The sequence below is a fragment of the Canis lupus genome, chromosome 37, assembly GCF_011100685.1.
Source record: "Canis lupus familiaris isolate Mischka breed German Shepherd chromosome 37, alternate assembly UU_Cfam_GSD_1.0, whole genome shotgun sequence".
Lineage (NCBI taxonomy): Eukaryota > Metazoa > Chordata > Mammalia > Carnivora > Canidae > Canis > Canis lupus.
This window is the reverse complement of record NC_049258.1, coordinates 5,725,945-5,746,756: the sequence shown is the minus strand read 5'-3', so window position 1 is coordinate 5,746,756 and position 20,812 is coordinate 5,725,945. Positions and strand designations below refer to the sequence as shown.

The window sequence follows — 20,812 nt, the reverse complement described above, 5'->3', positions numbered from 1 at the left end:
GCATTTGTTAGCTTTAGTAAAACAATGTTGGTCGTCATGCTGTGGTTTCTTGTGATTATGACTCGAAAATTTAGATGTTCCCAGAAGCTCTCATTTTGAGTTTATATTAATAACTACTTAGATTCCCTTCCCTAAAAGCTGCCATTGTGGTTTCTAAATAATATTAAATCATGTTAATGCACTCTATGCCTCCTTAGCTTAGATTGTACATGCCTTAATTCCATGTGAATGCTCTCTGCATTGCATTCTCCTGATTCATAATAAGATGATGCATTTCCCTGGAGTAACAAAAAATTGCTTTGCTACTACTTGTAGATATGTAAGTGCCTACAAGGTAATAGTTGTGAATAAAAGTGTTTGAGGTTGAATGGCAATAACTAGAATTGAAACAAAAGAAAAGGATGGAACAAATAAAAAGAATGGAGAAGAGTTGGTTTTGAAACTTCTTTAATCAGCAGTAATAGTACTGTATTTTTTAGGTAAAAAGAAAGCTTCAGATTGCCTCTCATTTTATTAATAATACAACTGCAATCTGAGGAGGTTAAATGATCTTCTCAAGTGGGATTAGGTACCCCTCAAGATGTCATCCTGAGGTTTTTGTTTTTTTTTTTTAAGTGCAAGTGACTTTGAGAAACCTATTAACAAGTCTTACTTCTTAGTGATCGCAAGACGTTTCTTAAGAGTTATGTTCTAAGTCTTAACACATGAAAAGAGAAGTACTGAAAATACAGATACAGACGGTGATGAACACTGAAACTCAGGGCTGGCCTGAGCCACCCCAACCACCTCGGGTGTATCTCAATCTGGAAACAGAGGCACTACATCCAAACACCCAGATATTGCCTGGCATACCTGATGTTCCAGATTTGGGACTGTAATTTCATTATTTAAAGAAGTGTTTTACTTACTCCTGAATCACCCCCCACCCCCAACACATAATTATATCTCAAAAGCAGATTCACACTCTCTGATAAAGGCTTTTTACCATTCTGAAAAACTCAAGAATCAGTGTCAAGGAGGCAGGAAAGGGAAGATTAATTGTGTCACATTTCTCTTGAAATCAGTTTCACTAAACATTTATTTTTGTAAAGTAGATGGAATAAACTGTCACAATAAGCAGATATATCAGTTGTTGACATTTGAACCCTGCAATTTTCACCAAACTTAATGAGCAGAGAAAAGTGATTTGATGTAGACACGAAGCCTAGCTTCGGAGACACTGGGCCGTATCCCAGTTCTGTTGCTTACTCACAGTGGGCTCTTGGAGAAGTTGCTTCATCTTCCTGAACTTCTGTTTCCTTATTTACCTTGTAGGTTGCTAATTCTGAAGATTAAATGAAATCATTCATGTAAAGCATTCACTGCTGACCCTGGCTTTGAGTAAGCATCCAGTTAGGAGTGGCTGACAAATGTCAGGCAGTAGTGTATTGGTAAGAGCACAGAGTGGGGAGTTAGAAGACCTGGGTTCTAGTCCTGCCCTGCCACCAGCTAATTCTGGAACCCGGAAGATCATTTGATGTGCAAAAGGCCAGAGAGAAAAGGTAGTATATTAGGTTTGAGCAAGAAGTGACACCGACAGGTTGTTTAAAATCTTGAGGGTCGGGCTGGATTCATTTTTCTGCTTTCCCCTGAGGGCTCCAGGAAGTTCATGTGCTGACTCATTATAAATGATGATGTTCTTTAGTATCGTTGCATACACACAGTTGGGCAACAGGCATTGTTTCTTCCTTTCTTCATCATGACCTAAGGTTGGCTCTAGATTCCTAGTTTTACCCAGATTGTAAAAAAGCATAAATAGAGATGATACAAAGCACACCAGACAAGCAGACTATTTTCTTATCTTGTCTGTAACAAGCCCTAACTTTTTAGATCTGACAGGGAGAAACAGCTATTTGGCTAGTCTTCTTTACCATCAGCTTTTCTAGTGGAGAGGCATGGGTGCAGATCTAAGCTCTGTGATATGCTGGCTATCTGCTCCTAAGCAAGAGGCCAGATCCTTCTCTGAAGAAGAGGACTAATAGTGCCATGCTTAAAGAGTGTGTGACAAATGAGTGAGTAATATGTATGGGAGTCCTTAGAGATAGTAGCTCCTCTATGTTCTTTCTGACCTTGGATCTTGAATCTTCTATAAGCCACCCGACTGCTATAACTATGAGAATGTGCTCCACAAAAGGCATACATTTGGAGGAAAAACATAAAAAGAAGAACTTCAATGCATGACCATATGGTTTTATCACAAGTGATTTCTTTGCTGATAACATTGTCATCATCCTTTATGAAATGTGGGGTATACTTCAGTGTAAAACAGATCTGCGAGATCAGCTCTAGTCTGAAGAGATTGTTTTATATGATTGAGGCCATTTCATCTACCATCAAGTCAGATACACCGAAGCCATTTTTCGTGCTGTGTCCTGATTGGTTTTAAGTTGCAGACCTGAAGAGCTAGCTGGTCGGTCTCATGCTGGCCATTCCCGATGTATTTCTTTTTCTTATTAATGAGACAATGTTTCACATGTAAAATATGACATTGAACAGACTGGTACCAAAATGGATGGATGTCCTTCTTAACTTAATAAATGTATTCTCTGAGAAGTCTGGCATCACCTCCTGTCAGGCATGAAAGGCTGTACCCTGGAGAGTTGCAAGTGTCTGTACAAGATGAGGGTGGGCACTTCTGGCCAACAGAAAGGCATACTGTTCTCTCTGGTCATGGATGATTGAGGGCCTTTCAGCCTTTCAAGCAAGCGAATGTGGGTCTTATTTTCTCAGATTTCCTAGCCTCCCTTTGTGGTAGGACTACTCACATTGTGGGCCAAGAAGTGTATTAAAGTATATAGGGTTGTCTCTGAAGCCAGTACAAGTTGAATCCATGGCTCTTTTTTCTCTCTTGTGGTAGCGAAGTAACTGGAGACCCAGATGATAAATAATGATGGAGGCAGACGGGTGTCTCTGCCAAGGCTTATAGCCTGAACACATTACTGCGCTTCCTCTGCTTTGTGCTCGGTAGTTAGGTCTGTAGTTTGAATTTCTGTAGCTTTCCTATCCCCCAGTGCTCTGATGGACTAATGAGACAGTCCATTCACTTTTTGGCAGTTGCTCTTAAACATTCCGGCAAACAGGATGCTAACATGCCAGCCTAGAAAATGCAGGGCAAGTGCTCTCTCCCAGCATGGTGTGGAGTTAATATGTTCATCTCTGAGGGTTCTTGCCAAGTAGGATGACGGGCCTGAGGAGTTTAGACAGCTGCAGTAATGATGGGGGAATAGTGGCTTTGTCGGAGAGGAGAAACTTTCTGAAAATGACTGTGTCTGGAGATTATTATCAATGAAATGCTGACCCAAATTAAGAAATAAGCAAGAATTAACTCTGAAATGGCTGCTTCAGGGAGGTAGTTTTTCTAGTGGGCTGGAACTTTAAAAAAAAAATTATTTTCACTTTTAAAACTCTGCTTTTTATTCTTATGAAAAGATTTTATTAAAAAATGCCAAGAAATTCTTGTTCTCCTCACAAACTCCCTCCATGTTACTTCTCCCTCTGCGTCTGTCACTCTGTTACACCTTATTTCCTTCCTAGACTTACCCCAGTTTAATCATTATGCTTAATTATTGGTTTACTTATTGATTATCTATCTCTCCTTCTAGGATATAAGCCTGTGAGAACAGAGGCTTTGTTGGAATTGAATGTGGCTTTGCCCTAGTGCTGAGTCCTGGCACGTAATTTGTACTCCATGAATATTGTTCTTAGTGAATTCTTAAACTTGGGGTATGCCTGTGGACCGACCACCCCAGACAAGATATACCAAAATCACCTTTGTATCTCCGTACCCTCATCTAAGCAATTGAAATAAATACGAGTGATTACATTATGAAATTGCCTTGAGAATGAACTGAGATAATACATGCCAGGTGCTTAAAATGAGACCTAACACATCATTCAATAGATCCACCATCATTACTAGTGTTCCTAATATCTAGCTTTTAGAGCTGACATCTATGGCCGCCAAATGGCATATGACAGATGAGTAGTGGGGTTAGTAAAGGCCAGAATTCCCTTCCCTTGATCTACATTTATTAAATACCCGGTGAGGATCAGGAATTATTCTTGTGCCACCATGAGTCACGCAAATGTCTGTAAACTAGTCTTAGCAGGAGCTCCTGCTTTAAATCTCATGGTCTAAGAAGATACGAATGGTGATATTAGAGAAAATATGACTATTTTAAAAAATCCTAATGGGGGGCACCTGGGTGGCTCAGTTGGTTAAGCATCCCACTCTTGGTTTACATCATGATCCCAGGGTCCTGGGATCGACCTGCACTGGCTCCCTGCTCAGTGGGGAATCTGCTTCTCCCTCTCCCTCTGCACACCCCCACCCCAGCTCTTGCTCTCTCTCAAATGGATAAATAAAATCTTTTTAAAAAAAAAAGTCCTAGTGGCAGTTTTACCTTTATTTGTGTCTCTGAATCTATCTAGGCTAACAATAATCGCTGGATTACTTTAATTGAATTTTATCATTCTGTGTGATTGGTGACTTTGACTTTCTCATGCTGATTACAAGCTCTGAATTCATCATCTACCCCCTACCCTGGATTCCCTGCTTTGTTTAATGGTACCTCTGCCATCCGACTCCCTACGCCTAGTCACTGGCTACCTTTTTCATCTATGGAATAAATGGAAAAAGTCTTTGCATGAACACACCTCACTTCCTGATGTGGTCGTGCCTTCTCAACTGGCTTATGGTCCAGTCTCGGCTACTGTCACTCAAGCACTTTTACTTCTCAAGTTTCCTGATGATGCAATGTTTCCCCATACTTCCGGGCAGTCTGCTAGAAACATCCTTCTCCTGGTTGTTTATCCAGAAAACCCCTACACACTTATAAATCCTTTGAGGCTTGACACAAATAGTGTCCACTTAAAGCCTTTCCTGCCTCTGCTGAGCAGACTTTTAACTCAGTGTATTAAAACTGTTTGTGTGCAGGGCCACTAATGGCTCATATGGATCTTTTGGATTCACTAGACAAAGCTTTCTTGCAGTCTTGTGGAGAAATGCAGCCCTGAGTTAGGGCTGGTGGTTTGGTGAGCAGAGCCAGAGGTAGGCTGGATTTCAGTGCCTACCCACCCCAGCCAGATACCCACCCCAGCAGACTGCGCAAGCTTTAGGGGGCCCCATTTGCTTGCATACTTTGCTGCCGGAGTGTAAACTTTCCTCGTGGGTTTTTCTCCCTCGTCTACCAGGGGACAGCTCAGTGCCTGGCATGCAATAGGAGCTCAGTAAGTATTCACTCATTGAAGGAAGGAATAAATGAAACGCTGTGCAAATTGAAAAATTGATTTTTTTTCATCAGGGCACTTTGTATGGGAAAGACAATTTTTCACAATATGGCATCTTCAAAGGGAGAAATAGGAAAAGAGGGTCTAACAAGGTGAACAGGCTTAGATGCTGCCTGAGGAGTCATTGGACTCTAAATTAGAGGCCCTGAGAGCCCAGAGGAAGCCCCCCTTTGCCTACTTCACAGGCCAGCTCCAAGCCAACTCTGGCCCTGCCCCCTTGCCCCCTCCTGCCTCCAGCCCCAACAACTACAACTGCCGCCACACTGATTCCCTTAAGGATGGGCTTGTGGACACTCTCACATAGGCAAAGTGTGGATTTGACAGGTAATTTAGGTCAGGACTACTCACTTTTCCCCAAAGAAATCTTGACATTCAAAAGAGATCTGTTCTAAGATTCCTTAGGAATTTTACAGAATGCTTGTATTTGTTTTTTATTTATAAATTACTTGATGAAGAGGTGGGAATAGGAGTCAGAAAACTGAAACCTAAAGGATTAGTCATCACTGCCAACTGAAGAAAGAGAGTATTAATAACGTGCTTTCTAAATCATAGTGCAAATAAAAAGCATTTATTAGATTCAAATACATTTTATTTCTAGGACTACATCTACTGGATAAAATGAGGTTCATGGTTTTCTCCTCGCTCTCCCTTTCTCGCTGTCCCTTGTTTTCTCTCTTATTTTAAAACTCTAATTATAATTTCTTATTTGTCTCATATTTTGAGTCCTTATAAGTTACCAAAATCAGTTCTGGGAAAATAGGGAATAAATGAATAAGTAAGTACACACAGAGAGAAATTCCCTAATCAATTAACTGATGGTGAAAATTTAGATGTAATTGTGATATTTCTGGCTCACTGGATTTGGCTAATTGACTTGACTATGCATAGGAAAGAAAAGAGGGTAAGCATGCGACTTCCTGGTTAACATTTAAAGAATACAAAAAGCACCAAGAGATTAAGTCAGACCAGATGTCTGGAGGGCTTTAAATTTTCTTTTTATTGGTGCCAGCATGCTTTCCCAAAGATGGGTTCAGACCTGCCCTCCTTGAGTGGTTCTGGCTGCAAAGATTAAAATGAGGTAAACTCATTATAGCCTTAGTGTAGTTGGCTTTGAAAGATTTGAAAAATGTCCTTTTATTGAGACTGAATAACTGGATGTGCTTTTGCTGCCAATATCAACATAGTCCAAGGGCCCTCCTGTTATTTTCTGCTAGAGTTTTCTTAGGACATGGAATGGGGTGGGAGAGGGGGTGTGAAAAGCCTCAGAGGATTGTGTTTTGTTTTGCTTTTTTTTTCCCCCTGTTCTTGGCTCATACTACAGGTTGATGGTAAATATTGGGCAACTTATTTAACCACACGATTCCTCAATTTCCTTACTAGCAATGCTGTCTTGTTTATAAGGAGTTTTGAAATTTTTGCAAGCATAAAAATGCTGTAGATAGCCAATGTAGATATCTTCTTTCTGAGCCGCTTGATGTCTCCAATAGTGGAGACCACCTGCATCGGACTCAACTTAGAGTGGTTGTTAAAATACAGATCCCAAGGCCCACCCTCAAATTTCTGAATTAGAATCTCAGGGGGTACAGTCAAAAATCTCCATTGTAAACAAGCTTCAAGGATGATTCTGATGCATCCAGTGTGTCCCTCAGAGTTTCTCTGATAAAACTGAATGGTTTGAGCTAAGCCTAAAAATCCCCCGGTATCTCCCAGGGTTTTCTGGACTGACCTAATCCGGACTGTTTTCCCCAGAGCCTACTGCATGTTGTGATTGAGTCATTCATTTAAAAAAATATTTGAAGCTTTATTTTGCTAATCCTTGTCCTCAAAATATATGTAATCTAGTAGGATTTTAGGGCTAGCAGTTCAGTTAGCGGTAGGATGAAACTAACACTCAGACTTCCAAAAAGAACTGAAAGAACAGAGCCAATGAGCATTATTAGTCTTCCTACTTTCGGTTTAATGTTGGACTTCCCCTAGGCTGGGGTCCTATTTTTGATTTGGCCACTGACTCAACTTTGACCTTGGGAAAACCACTTAATCTTTCTGCAGTTTCCCTCTCCACAATATATTCTTTCCCATCCTCATGAAACATTTTCTAGAGAGGCTCTTCAGTTTATTCAGAGGAAGAGGTCGATTACAGTAACTATAGGTTTTACAACTAGATATAACTTAGGAAGCAGTGATCATCTTAGATTATGGATCAGTAATGGTGATTGTGTCTTATGACTGAAGAGGATCAAAAACGGTAGTCCAGTCCTTCCCTGGGTGTTGAGATCTGAGTCTTTAGAGAAAAGAGTACTCAGGCATATGGATTTACTGGGTAAGATACTATAGTTTCTCCAAAGGTACAACACAAACTGCGGAGAGACATGCAGAGCTCCTGTTTCTCTGCTCAGAAGCCTGGGAGAATGACAGGACAGCTGTTTGCTCCCAGCTGTGTCCACTACCTGTCCTTGCCTGGGTGGTTCTATTCTATTACATTCATCACATGTACCTCCTTTTCTTGGACTGTTCTACTACCTTGAGACCTCCAGTGATCTTCTGTTGTTGCATAACAAATTACCACCAACTTAGTAGCTTAAAACAACACACAGTTACATCGCTGTTTCTGTGGCTCAGGAGTCCACGCATGGCTTAAGCTGGGTCTTTTGCTTAGCATCTCACAAGGCTGAAATCAGGGTATCAGCTGGACTGATTCTCATCTGGAGAAAGTATTCTCATCTGGAGGCTCAACTGGTGAAGGACCTCCTTCCAAGGTCTTTCAGGATGTTGGCAGAGTTGTAGCTATAGAATCCACGGAAGGTTAAATTCAGCGACAGAGTGAGTCTCTGACCTCCCCGATACTTTTACAATGGTCTCACCTAATTAAGTCAGGCCAATTCAGGATACTCACCCTTTTAATTTAACTTAAAATCCACAGATAAGCTTTAATTACTTCTGAAATATACGTTCACCTTTGCCATACTCCATGGGTTATGAGGCAGTCACAGGTCCCCCTCACACTCAAAAGATGGGGGGTTATACAAGGCATGGGTCATCTTAGATAATGGGTCATCATAGAATTTTGCCTACCACAAAACCACCATGAATTAAAATCATGCAACTAAGTACGTACAAGGACTTGATTGAGGGCTTGAAACATTGAATGACTTCTCCTTCCCATGTATGTGACCATCTTGTTCATTCTGAATTAGTTAAAACCAGCCTTCAGTTAAGGGAAAGTATTTGGTTGTCAAGAGGGAAGGAACAGGCTTAACGAGGGTGTGATTGGTAAATTGCACCTACAGTCCTGTCCTAAGCAACTAAAACATTAATTAGGGATTATTGCTTATCTAGAGAATGGGTCATCCTGAATTATCTTTATTTCCCAGTTCACCCAATATGGCTCAGTTCATGAAAATAAGTTCACTCGTATCTATTCAAAATTACGCCAAGTTACTCTTTTAAGAATTGTCCCCAAAATTGACCTACAACACTACCATGAAAAGCATAGACAAGAAAACCTCTAACTGTAAGCAATAGCAATCACCTTTTCTTTTTCTTTTTTCTTTTTTTAAGATCTTATTTATTTATTCATGAGAGACGTAGAGAGAGACACAGGCAGAGGGAGAGGCAGGTTCCTCGAGGGCAGCCCAATGCAGGAGTCTATCCTGGGACTCCAGGATCATGACCTGAGCCAAAGACAGACGCTAAACCACTGAGCCACCCAGGCATCCCAGCAGTCACCTTTTCAACACATTTCTTGTCAACACACTGAAGACAGAATGACAATGTATCAGATTAATTTTGCTCTATAAACAAAATGCATAACTAAATAAAAAAGTGAAGAGGCTGAAATCAGTAGGAGATAATGCAAGAGTTGATCTCTATGTATACAAATCAATAAGAAATCTTGAAGCTCGAAATGACAAATGGACTTCACACTCCTAGGACGGCAATAATAATAATACTAAAGTATCGATGAGGATGTAGACAAATTGGAATCCTTATGCACTGCTCATAGGAATGTAGAATGTCATGGCTACTATGGAAAACAGTATGGCAGCTTCTTAAAAGGTTTACATTAGAATTGCTATATTATCCAGCATTTCCACCTCTGGGAGTATACACAAAGGAACCGAAAGCAGGGATTTAAGCGGCTATTTGTGCACCAATGTACAGAAGAGATTTTTCATAGTAGCCAAAAGATGGACGCAACCCAGGTTCATCGATGGATGAATGGATTAACAAGATGTGGTGTGTACCTACAGAGGAATATTATTCAACCTTAAAAAGAAAGAAAGTTCTGCCCCATGTTATAACACGGACCTGGCAAACATTATGCTAGGTAAAATAAGCTAGTCACTAAGGACAAATATTGTATGATTCCACATACATAAGGTACCTACTGTAGTCAAATTCATAGAAAATAGAATTGTGGCTGCAGGGATGGGAGAGGATGGGAGTTAGTGTTCAATGGGTACAGAGTTTCAGTTTGGAAAGATTTACATGTTTCAGAGATGGCCGGTAGTGATGGCTGCAAAACGCTGTCAGTGTACATACTGCTACAGAACTGTGCGCTTAAAAATGGCTAATATCAATTTTATGTGATGTATATTTTATCACAATGAAAAAAAAACTTGCAAAGATAAACAGGCCAAGGAGATGAACACAGAGATCACAAAATAGGAAATGTTACAAGCAAGCTGACTTGAGGAAAGATGCTCAGCTATGTTGGTAACCAAAGAATTGAAAAATTTTAAATATCATTTAAAGGAGTATCATTGTTTAGTCTAATAGGATAATGAGTATTATGTATCCAGCACACAAAGTCTGGCGAATAATTATATTCAAAACATATTTTACTTGTCTGCTTCTTCCTGTTTCCATAGAACAGGGATAAAGTCTTCATTTTATAATTCTGTACTGTATTTAATCATTCTATACTTCATTTAAAAATTCCATACTGAAGATGGATTTTAAATCATTCCTAGGGCTGTCTTCTAGTATGCCAGTTCAAGTTGTAAAAAAGTTAAACCTCTTTCTTGAGGCTTCCAAGTTGATGTTCCAGTGCAAGGAAGATATAACAAGAATTATATTAAATGCAATTCTGAAATAATTTATTCTGTTAAAAATGTGCTTGGCTGGGACACCTGGGGGGCTCAGCCATTGAACGTCTGCCTTGGGCCCAGGACATGACCCCGGGGTCCCTGATCGAGTCCCAGGTCAGGTTCCCCCCGAAGAGCCTGCTTCTCCCTCTGCCTATGTCTCTGCCTCTCTTTCTGTGTCTCTCATGAGTAAATAAATAAATAATCTTTAAAAGAAATGTAGTTGGCTGCAAAGACTAATTAGTTGACATATCCTAGCATTCGTAATGACAAGAGTCACAGACTCTGAGCCAGTACTATCTGTGTCCTAAAACTGATATTCTTATAATTGAGCCCCTTTGCATTCCTGGCGTAATAAGGCATGTGGCTACACACCTGCTTTATTATGTCTTTGTTTTTTCATTATTTCCATGAGTCATGATTGTCGTTTTAATGGTAATGAAATGTTGCTAATAACACATCTCTTATTAATAGGTCAAAGAGTGTGAGCCAGGCATTATATTAAGCATGATTTTAAAAAAATGCTTTTATTATTTGATTTAATCATTGTATCCTGAGAAAAATGATATGATTCTCATTTTATAGGTGAGAAAATAGAGTCTCAGAGAGTTTTAATAACTTCAAATCACACAGCTTGTTGGTAGAGCTATAATTCACAGCCAGGTCTGTCCAACTCCAAACTTCTGATCTTTCCATTGCACTGTACTGCACGTAGGAATATAATTATACTTACTTCCTAAGTGTTAGAGTGATTTATAAGAATGAAAATTTAAACATGTGACTTTGTGAAAATAGCCCATCAATAATTTTAGCTCCTAAAATTCCACATTAATCCAGGAGCATTTTTTTTTTAAGTCAAAGTTGTTAGCTTTCACAAACAAGCTGTTGTACATTCAGAATAAAATGCTTCCTATTCCATGTCAAAAGTGCAGATTTGTTTCTTGATAAGATGTACTATTTTGGAGACTGTCTATTTCTTATTGTGATTCAGGTGCAAATAACAGGAAAGCATATTTTTTTTCCTATCTTGGCAAAGGGGAGCTATTTCTAAAAAAGAATACTTAATGTAATGATTTAAATGGCCATGATTTTGTGCTGTGAGTTAGGAGAAAACAGATTATAGCACAGGACTGAAAGAAGTAACAATGGTCTACTGACCTCGACAGGAAAATCCAGCCAGGGAATTTCCCTGAGATTCTAAGCCAGGAGGTAGGTCTTCAGAGATACTCAGTGCTCTTTCCTGCGTGACAAAACGCAAAAAAAGATATAAAACTGTAGATTTTCTGGGACATCGACACAAATGCGATCTCTGAAAATGAATTACTTTGCAAAAACTTCTATTCATGTCTACGTAACGTGTTGAATCACTAAATTGTACACCTGAAACTAATATTACACTGTATGTTAGCTAACTGGAATTCAAATAAAAACTTTACAAAGAATCTAACATCAAAAGACATGCAAAAAAACCAGGCTTGTCTTTCCAATTCTTAGACAACTAAACAAATAGTAATGTGTATGTAACGTGGATTTTAAATGGTGGTGAAAACATAAAGAAAATATTTTTTAAATCTCCTATTTCTCTTTAGAAATTCAAACATTTTCAAAGTTTCTCTGAAAAAAGTGTGAAAATTGGCAACAAGCCAATCTGAATATGAAGGACAAACATGAACACACACACACACACACACACACCAATCTCCTTGTCACGCAAAGTGTTCTAATCTATGTACTGCTGCTTCTGTTTACAGAGCTCACACTTGTTTTAACCGTCTGGATCTCCCCCCATACCCATCCTTCTCCATGCTTTATGAAAAACTCTTGACAGCAGTTGAAGAGACCAGCACCTTTGGACTTGAGTGACCTGAAAAAGCGATGTCGGGCTCTGTACGGACAGGCAATTTTGGAAGCTGTGCTCTAGAAGAATGGCTGAACATTGGAAGTTTCAAGAGTTTGCTTCCAGTAGAGTAAAGCTGAATGCTCTGATTTTCCAGGAACACATGCTCCGTCACATTTGGGGACCGGATGGATAGTGGTGATGAGTCCTCTTGGAAGGATTTGGGTGAGCTTGATGCCCAGGGAACAACCCAACAGTCTTTCAATCAACAGTTGTTGACTGCCAAACTTTTTTCCATTTGTGTTATGTTCCAAGACAAAGATGAACCTGTACACGATCAGCTTCATTGTAACTTTTAGGGACTCAGGAGAATCTTGAAACTTACCATTGAACGTGGATCAAGCCAAACTGGCAGCACTTGGCCCAATCTCCAAATTAGCGCAAGTTAAATAATATAATAAAAACAAATGTATTTCCTGAAAGTACATTCATTTAAGCCCTAAGTTATAGCAGAATATTCATTTTCTTGCTTATGAGTGCCTGCATGGTGTGCACCATAGGTTTCAGCTTTCATGGGACACAAGTGAAAATGAAACCAAGTCAACATGAGGTAACTTTAAAGATTTGCAATAAGGTGGTCTGTGACAATGTATATGCAAAGTGGTATGTGTGTAATTATGGCTGAAGACAAACTGTTATACAATGAATAACTAATGACAGATTTTATGCTTTATAATGCATGAGAACAATTTAAAAATAACTAGCAATTAATCACAGCATATCAGGAAAAATACACAGTGAGTTCTGTTTATTTTTCATAGGTTCATTATATTTCTGTTCCTTAAGATGTATATAAGAACCTACCTGTCATACTGTATGTATCACCTGTTCCATTTTCATGTTCCATGCTTACTCGGGCATCATGCTAGTATGTATCCTTTTACAGCACTCTCAAGGGAACAAAAGGGCCTTTTATTTTTATAAAGGTACAAAAAAAAAAATTCCCCGAAATATTTTGCACTGAATGTACCAAAGTTGAAGGGACATTACAACGTGACTAATGGCAACTCCATCACTTGACAAGTATAATAGGAAATAGCTTCTAAATCCGACTTCCTTCACAGTGCCATGTCTACCACTACAAGGACTGTGCATCTAAGTAATAATTTTTTAAGACTCACTATATGTGATAGTATGATATGCATTTATTTAAAATGCATTAGACTTTTTCCATCCATCAAATACTTTACAGGATGGCATTTAATACAGATATTTCGTATTTCCCCCACTGCTTTTTATTTGTACAGCATCATTAAACACTAAGCTCATTTAGAGAGCCATCAGCGACACCCAAGAGATCAGCTCTCTTTAGTAATAAGAATTCCATTTTTCCCTCATCAGTAAAGACATCACAAATTGAAACTCTCAGTACTATATTTCTAAGCCTGCATTTTCACTGATGCATAATTTTCTTATCAATATTAAGAAACAATTTTTCTATGGTATCTCAGCAACTGCATGCTATCACTGATGTGATTTCTGCTTAGTTTTATCAGAGGTTGTTCATTTTTATTGCTTCTGGGGTTACTCCACATCGTTGTTTATTTCTTGACTTATGGCCATAACTAATCTGAGTGAGTTCTCTAATAGGTTGACGTTAAATCATGGATAATAAAAGCATTGGATTAAGATTTGGTTTGCCAGCCTGTGGTTTTACAGGCGTTGCCCAAACACCTCTTTGAGAATTATAAGTAGCCATGGAATTCCTATTATGGGATGTTGGCAATCTTGTATTTTATAGGGTCACATGCATGGTTTTCACAGGTGGTTTATAAGAACTAATTGCTCTCCTGTTGGTTAAGCTATGTTTACTATTGAGACCCTCAAGAGAAATACCACTCATGTTGCATTCCTGAATTAAAGGCAGGTACTATAGCATGGGGAAATGTTCCCGCCAAAAGGTTACAGAAATCTGGAGATTAAAAAAAGATTAACTGTGTACTATAATTGGACCAGAAAAAAAGGAAGAGAAAAAAGTTTTAATTGGAAATGTTAGCTTGTACTTACTGATCATGAATATAAGTATATATTTAATTTTGCAAACTATTTTTACTTGTTTGTATTTTTTTCATTATAAGGAAAAATAGTATAACATACTTTAAAAAAAAAAACCCTCATCTTCACTTGTATAGGTTCGGAGCTGGCATTCTCTAAGCAGCTGGTATAAAAGGTTACATTTCTTTCAAAAACAGACCATGTTAGCTTTCATTTTGGTTTGTGACACTTTGTTATCATACTCCACATTATTACGCAAAAGAGGTTTGAAATAAAATGCATCTCTTTAATTATTTCTAACAAATATATTTCTTGTTAAAGCATCTAACTTCTTCCCAAATAACAGTATAATCATCTACTGTTGCTGTTGTTCTCAAAATTGGGGATTATCAAAGATGCACTTAGCATATCAGAATACCATGATAACGGATCTATTATTCTTAATTAGTCCAATAATAACTGAAAATATTAAATAACATTTCCACATATTAAATTAGACTTTAATATCCTCTACAAATAGAAATACCCATAAATATTTTCTGGACTCCGAGCCTAGATGACTTGGCTGTGTGGTCTCATTTTCTTTAAGAAATTCGTGAGTGATGCTTGTTCTCTGCTGTCTTCTATAAAAGACAGCCATGCTGCCTTGTGTATGTATGCGGAACGTGTGTTAGTTGAAGCAAGAGGCACCCTATTGGCCTCCACTCTGTGCCAGCCACTGTGTTTGATGATGGAGCCACAAGGTTCAAACTCTGTCCTTAAGAAGCTCACAGTCTAGAGTAGACACCAAGGTTTTTAAGAAGTATTTTTAATGAAATTTGGTATGTTCTACAATCAAGGAATGAGGAGAGAACAGCTTATTCCATCTGGGAAATCCACTGAAGGTTTCATACATGGGAGATACTCTGGCTAAAAATAAAAATCACATAAATGCCCTTTCTGTTAGTAACTAATGGCACGTAATAGTGTGTCAACACTGGTCAGGTGGGGAAGCCCAGGGTGCACTTAAACACGAGACTTAAAAGGGTGCAGACAGGGAGCTGAGCCATGACGGAGCATTTGGCTCCCCTCAAATTATCAAAGAAATGCCAATATTAAATCTGGTAGTTTCCTTTCATCTGCACTGCAATGTACCTTCAGTTTTCAGTGGGAAAAAAAAAATCCCCAGTCCTTGGGCCCTACCCACTTTTGTGGTCAAGACATTTATGATATGCACAAAAGAATGAACGGATCTTGGTTAAAGAAGTGTGGTCACAATTTTCCAGCATATGTTGTGCTTGTAATTTAGCAGACATTCCGTAATCAATGAGGGAAGATTTGTTTCACCTGGATTAACGATCAGACGGGCTGACATGTTCAAAATGCTTGACAGTAATGGTGGAATGTGTGTGTGTGGCACTTTAGAGTTTCAAAGTGCTATCAGGTGTGTCATCTTACCTCTTCTGCTGCTCACAGGCTTTTGAGGGGTAGAAGGTGCCAATCCCTGCTGGGCTGAGGCTGATTTTCGTGGATGGCTTATAAGACCCGCTTCAGCACTTTCTGGTTACAATTCTAGGTTTCCTTACAAGAAATGGGGAGACTGATGTTTCTACAAACATATTCCACTACCACTGAATTTTGCAAGATGCTTCATCTGCCCAAGTTCTCATGTCTACAAACAAATACTCTTAACATGTGTCATCTTCTGAAAAGCCCAAGGAACAAATTAGTATATTCTTGGAAAAACTCATAGACTTAATATTTGCATTTTGCTACCAGTTATAGGAAACTTGAAATGATACATAATTTGATGGGTTTTGGTGGATTTCTATAGTACAGTGTTTTAATTTTCTCAAATATTATTTAGAAGTAATTTAATGGAGAAGAAAAAGCACTTTTACCAGAAACCTAATTTTATTTTTTAATTCTTAACAAGGATGGATCTAGAAGCTGGTTGCTAGGTTCCAGTGGTGTGGGTGAAGGAACCCCTGCAGGTTCTCTTTTCCTCTCTGTCCTCTTCACATTCACTCAATTTTTTTCTTTTTGCACAAATTGTGTTTATGACTTGACCACTTCTAACGGAAGTGAACATCTAATAATAAAGAGTCTGAAAGTCTTTCTAACTTAACCATATTGGAGAAGTCCCCAAGGCAGGTGAAATGATGATATGCCATCTCTGTAACCCTGCACAGTAAAAACATGGAAAAGAAGAATGTGACTTAATCCCCTAACTGGGTCTGCGTCTCAGGCCCCTATTGTTCTCTCTTATCTGCTTTAGTTGATGCGTGGAAACACTCTAGGTCTTAGACACCTTACTTCCATAAAACTTGAATGTAAATTAATGAGCATGTCACTTTTAATCAGATTCTCATTTTGCAAAACCTGTTACTTTCCTAGTTTGATTGTGTTTTCCAGATAGATTTGTTTAACATAGAAGCAAAGGAATGCCAGCCAGAGACATTAAAGCTTTCTCAACTGTGGCTGAAGGCCAACAGCAGCCCACTAGAAGGGTGATACAAACAAAAAACAGAAAAGCCCAGCAATTGTGTTCCCCACCCCTGCCAGAATATAATGCAAATTATTGACCAGCTATCAAGATTCAGGAGTGGTTGCTGCATTCCAAGGAGCTGGCACAAAGGAAATACTGTGCATGTGTGTGTGTGTGTGTGTGTGTGTGTGTGTGTTTGCACGCACACTCCCCTTAATCACAGCAATCTGGGCCAGAAGGAATGCAGGGATGGTTAAGACAGGACCCTAGCAGAGGGAAAGTTAAAACAAGGGTTGGAAAGATCATCTGAAGGCTTCAATTTGGTTCCTGACTTAGGAGGAAAAAAAAAAAAAAAAGAATGTCTTGCTGTCTAGTGAGGGCACTGCTTGATAAACTGCCTGGTGGGAAATACCTTCATTGTATAACTTCAGTAGGTTGATAACATCTGATTGCACAAAAGAATTTAAAAGTATTAAAGCTAACCATAGCTGAATCAGGAAAATTTGACAATTTAGTTAAATTATGTTGTGGATTTTGTTTAACTTCAGAATTGCTGTTGCAATTATTGAACTTCCTATGTAAGTAAAAAAAAAAAGTCATAGCTTGGCATATTTATGATGCTTAATTTGTTTCTCAGCAGACATTCTTTGACACTAGCTTTTGGGACATTTTCACAGTTTCTAGTGGTTACTTAGATGTTCCCCATTAATACAAAAAGTGAAAACTTAAGAATTAGGTTGCTGAATTGCAAATGGAGATCTAATCAGTGTTTCCAATTTTTCAGGAAGCTAATCAGGATTGAAAACACATTTAGATTTAATCTGCTAGGCAGTTTATTTGGCTTTCATGATGGCACAGTTCAGCAGCATCGGCAGTCCCTAGTTGTAGGGGTTCTGGGGAAAACAAGGAAATTAAATTTATATATGTGATTTTTACGTTTAGTGGCCTTGGGCAGGTGATATCTTTCTAATTTTCTTGTAGAATATTACAACCCTGAGGAGTGTTGGTAGGTATGTTGTGTGATTCAAACTGAATCAGCTGTTACTGATGCAGATAAGGAACCATCAGTAAACTTCTGGTTACTACACCTTCTGTAAAAAAGGATGGATAATGTTCAACAAATACCTTGGAAGGATTAACCAGGAAACACACAGAACTGAATGTTCTTTTAGGACCCTGATGCTCTAAAAGCTGTTATTACAACCTATTTTTCTTGATATGATATCGTAAGTAAAATTTGAAGCTGTTAATATATTGGAAAGTGCATAAGATTACATGTTTTTATAATAGGGATGCAGGCATTCCAAAAGAAATAAAAATACATGCATCTCTTTTGCCTCTTACTGGAAGTATTACTCTAATTTTATAATAATGCTTACTTTTTAATATTAAGGCTCTGTAAAAAAAACATATTTATTTCTAAAATTTCAGTAGAGCACAGGTGACGTATTTTTTTAAGCCTTTCCATTTCTTTTCACCAACTTCACCCATGTGTCTACTATACCATGTATTACACTCAAGAGCTATGTTTTTATTTTGTTGAGTTGATTTAAGCTTCATATTCAATCAATGTGACTTTTAGTAGAGAATAATAATGGGAGATATTTAGTATTGGCATTAAGACCATACAGCTCTCATTTTACCTTATATTTAAATTTCATCTATCTTTTTCCAAAGCAAATAATGCAGATTGTTGACATCCTAGAGCTGGTTTGTGGGTGGTATTAAATGGAGCCTGGGACTCTGAAATGTAGACTAGATGTTTGTTTTCTGGAAAGTTTATATTCTTATCCTCACCTGAACCCCTGACTTTTGTGTTGTATTTTTTTATGCCTTGAGGGAAAGATATTTTAATGTGTACAATTTGTTTTATTTTCATACTGATCTCTATTTTTGTTTAAAACCATGTTGCATCATGAAATCACTTAATCCAAAATAAATCTTCTTTAAAAAAATAGATTATTACTTCTCTGTGATACATTTGGGAAAGAAAAAACTCAAGAGGAAAGAGAACAAAGTAGGGATAAAGGTCTCATGGGATTCACATGCAGCTTTGTGGACACAGAAGTTCTCTTTTCATGATATTTATAATTAAGAATCCATGTTATTTATCCCTCAGAGAATATTTTAGTATTTGATAGCCCATCAAATAAGGTTGAAGAAATGAATTAACACAAATCATAATGGGCTGAGACTCTTTGTTAATCCATCTTGGTTGCTCATCAAATAAGGTTGAAGAAATGAATTAACACAAATCATAATGGGCTGAGACTCTTTGTTAATCCATCTTGGTTGCTCATCAAATAAGGTTGAAGAAATGAATTAACACAAATCATAATGGGCTGAGACTCTTTGTTAATCCATCTTGGTTGAATGCTTGTTGCATAAACATAAGCATACCACCGCTACCACTACCACCCACAGCAATATAATCCAGGCATTACATATTCACAAGCCTACAGAGGCCAACTAGTTATGGTATGAGTGAAACTGCCTGGATGTAAGCAACAGAGAGGAGTGGTGGGATTTACCCAAAGGGGGCATTCTTATATTTTACTCCAGCTCTAGTCAGATAAAATTCAGGTCCAGTGTTGAAAGATCTGATTTATCAAGAGAATCTCAGAAATCTAAATTTTTGTGTGAAATTTCTAGATTTTTTTAATAGTGGATCAAAGCAAATATGTCTATCAGTTGAATTTGCCTTCCAAACCAATTTGAAACCCTTGATTTAATCAATATCATTATGTTTTAATGATTGATAGTGTAAATGAATTGACCAAATACATAAAATATTAACAAGTAGTTAACAGGAAGAGATGGGGGAAGGAGAAAGGCAGCTGTATATAAGGGCTGACAGTCACTAAAGGATGTACTTGAAAATGATCTGTGCTTCCCAGTGTCTTTCCGAAAACCACCTTGTGTTACTTCATATGAGTTAAGAGTATTCTTGTCAAGATTTCATGGAACAGATGTGCCACTAAACTCTTCATTCTGTATTTTAGACTAGAAATAAATTTCATATACCATATGAGAGCAGTTAGAGGAAAGACTCATCCTTTATAATGACTACTTTGACATTGTTATTGAAAGGGAAGAGCAAGAGATTGCGTTCACAGCACTTATTTCCTGGTTTTTGTGTCATATTATTCTGCCTATAATTTTTTACCTCAATGTACTTTTATTACGATAAATCTATCTGCCTTCATTATATTCTTATATTAAAACCTGAAACCCATTTAGTTAGTGAATGTTTTAATAATGCATAATTTCCACCATCCTGCTAATCGCCGCTGTGAAGTCTTTCTTGGTATTTTTTTATTTCATCCTCTAATAAGGAAGCATTTAACCTCTTTATCACGGAGGGGCAAAGTTTTTTTCTACATGCTTTTCTCTATAGATCAAAAATGTTTACCTATTAATGCCTTTTTTCCTTCTAAATAGATAACTTCCTTCTATAGATCCTAGGTTGACTAGAATAACATTTGTCAACCAAAGCAAATTTTAGAATCATAATAATTGAAATGAGAATACCTAATAAAGATAAAATGATCACATTGGTAGAAATGAACTTCACAAGTTTCATTGACATTATTTTAGGTTCTCTCGAAAGATTTTTAGTTACTGATTGTTCATTTAGAAAGGAAAAGCAAGCAATTTTCCAAAGTATAAATCATTGGAACAGTATGTATTTCTCTGACAATTTATAATAGTGTTATAAAATACTACCTCTTACTATGCAAAGTAATGGAGTAGTATAATAATCCATATCTGGTAGGTATTCAGTTAGCATTGGAAAAGAGATCCCAAATCCAAATTCTTGAACTTTGTCATGACATTGCCAACTACCGGTCCCTCTCCCTGCCTCTACCCCCAAATTAAAGCCTAAACTCAATGCCAGATAAAGCAGACCTGCTTTATATTACTATGTGACTTTTCCTCCAATGTCAAATGAAGTGTTCTTTGAATTGGGTTAAAACATATGAAGGGCATCTTTTTCAGTAAGTAGAGTCAGTTCTAAAGAGACCAAAAGAGGTCAAG

General features: G+C 37.9%; 1 protein-coding gene across 1 annotated transcript in view; it reads left to right on the top strand.

The window, feature by feature from the left end:
• HECW2 (HECT, C2 and WW domain containing E3 ubiquitin protein ligase 2) overlaps nucleotides 1–18,731 on the top strand; it is a 363,663-nt gene extending 344,932 nt beyond the window's left edge. Inside the window, exon 30 of the mRNA XM_038585899.1 lies at nucleotides 12,167–18,731. Within this exon, the coding sequence (XP_038441827.1) occupies nucleotides 12,167–12,278 (112 nt within the window). The 3' untranslated portion in view covers nucleotides 12,279–18,731. The remainder of the gene's footprint in view (nucleotides 1–12,166) is intronic.
• Nucleotides 18,732–20,812: the final 2,081 nt, after the last annotated feature.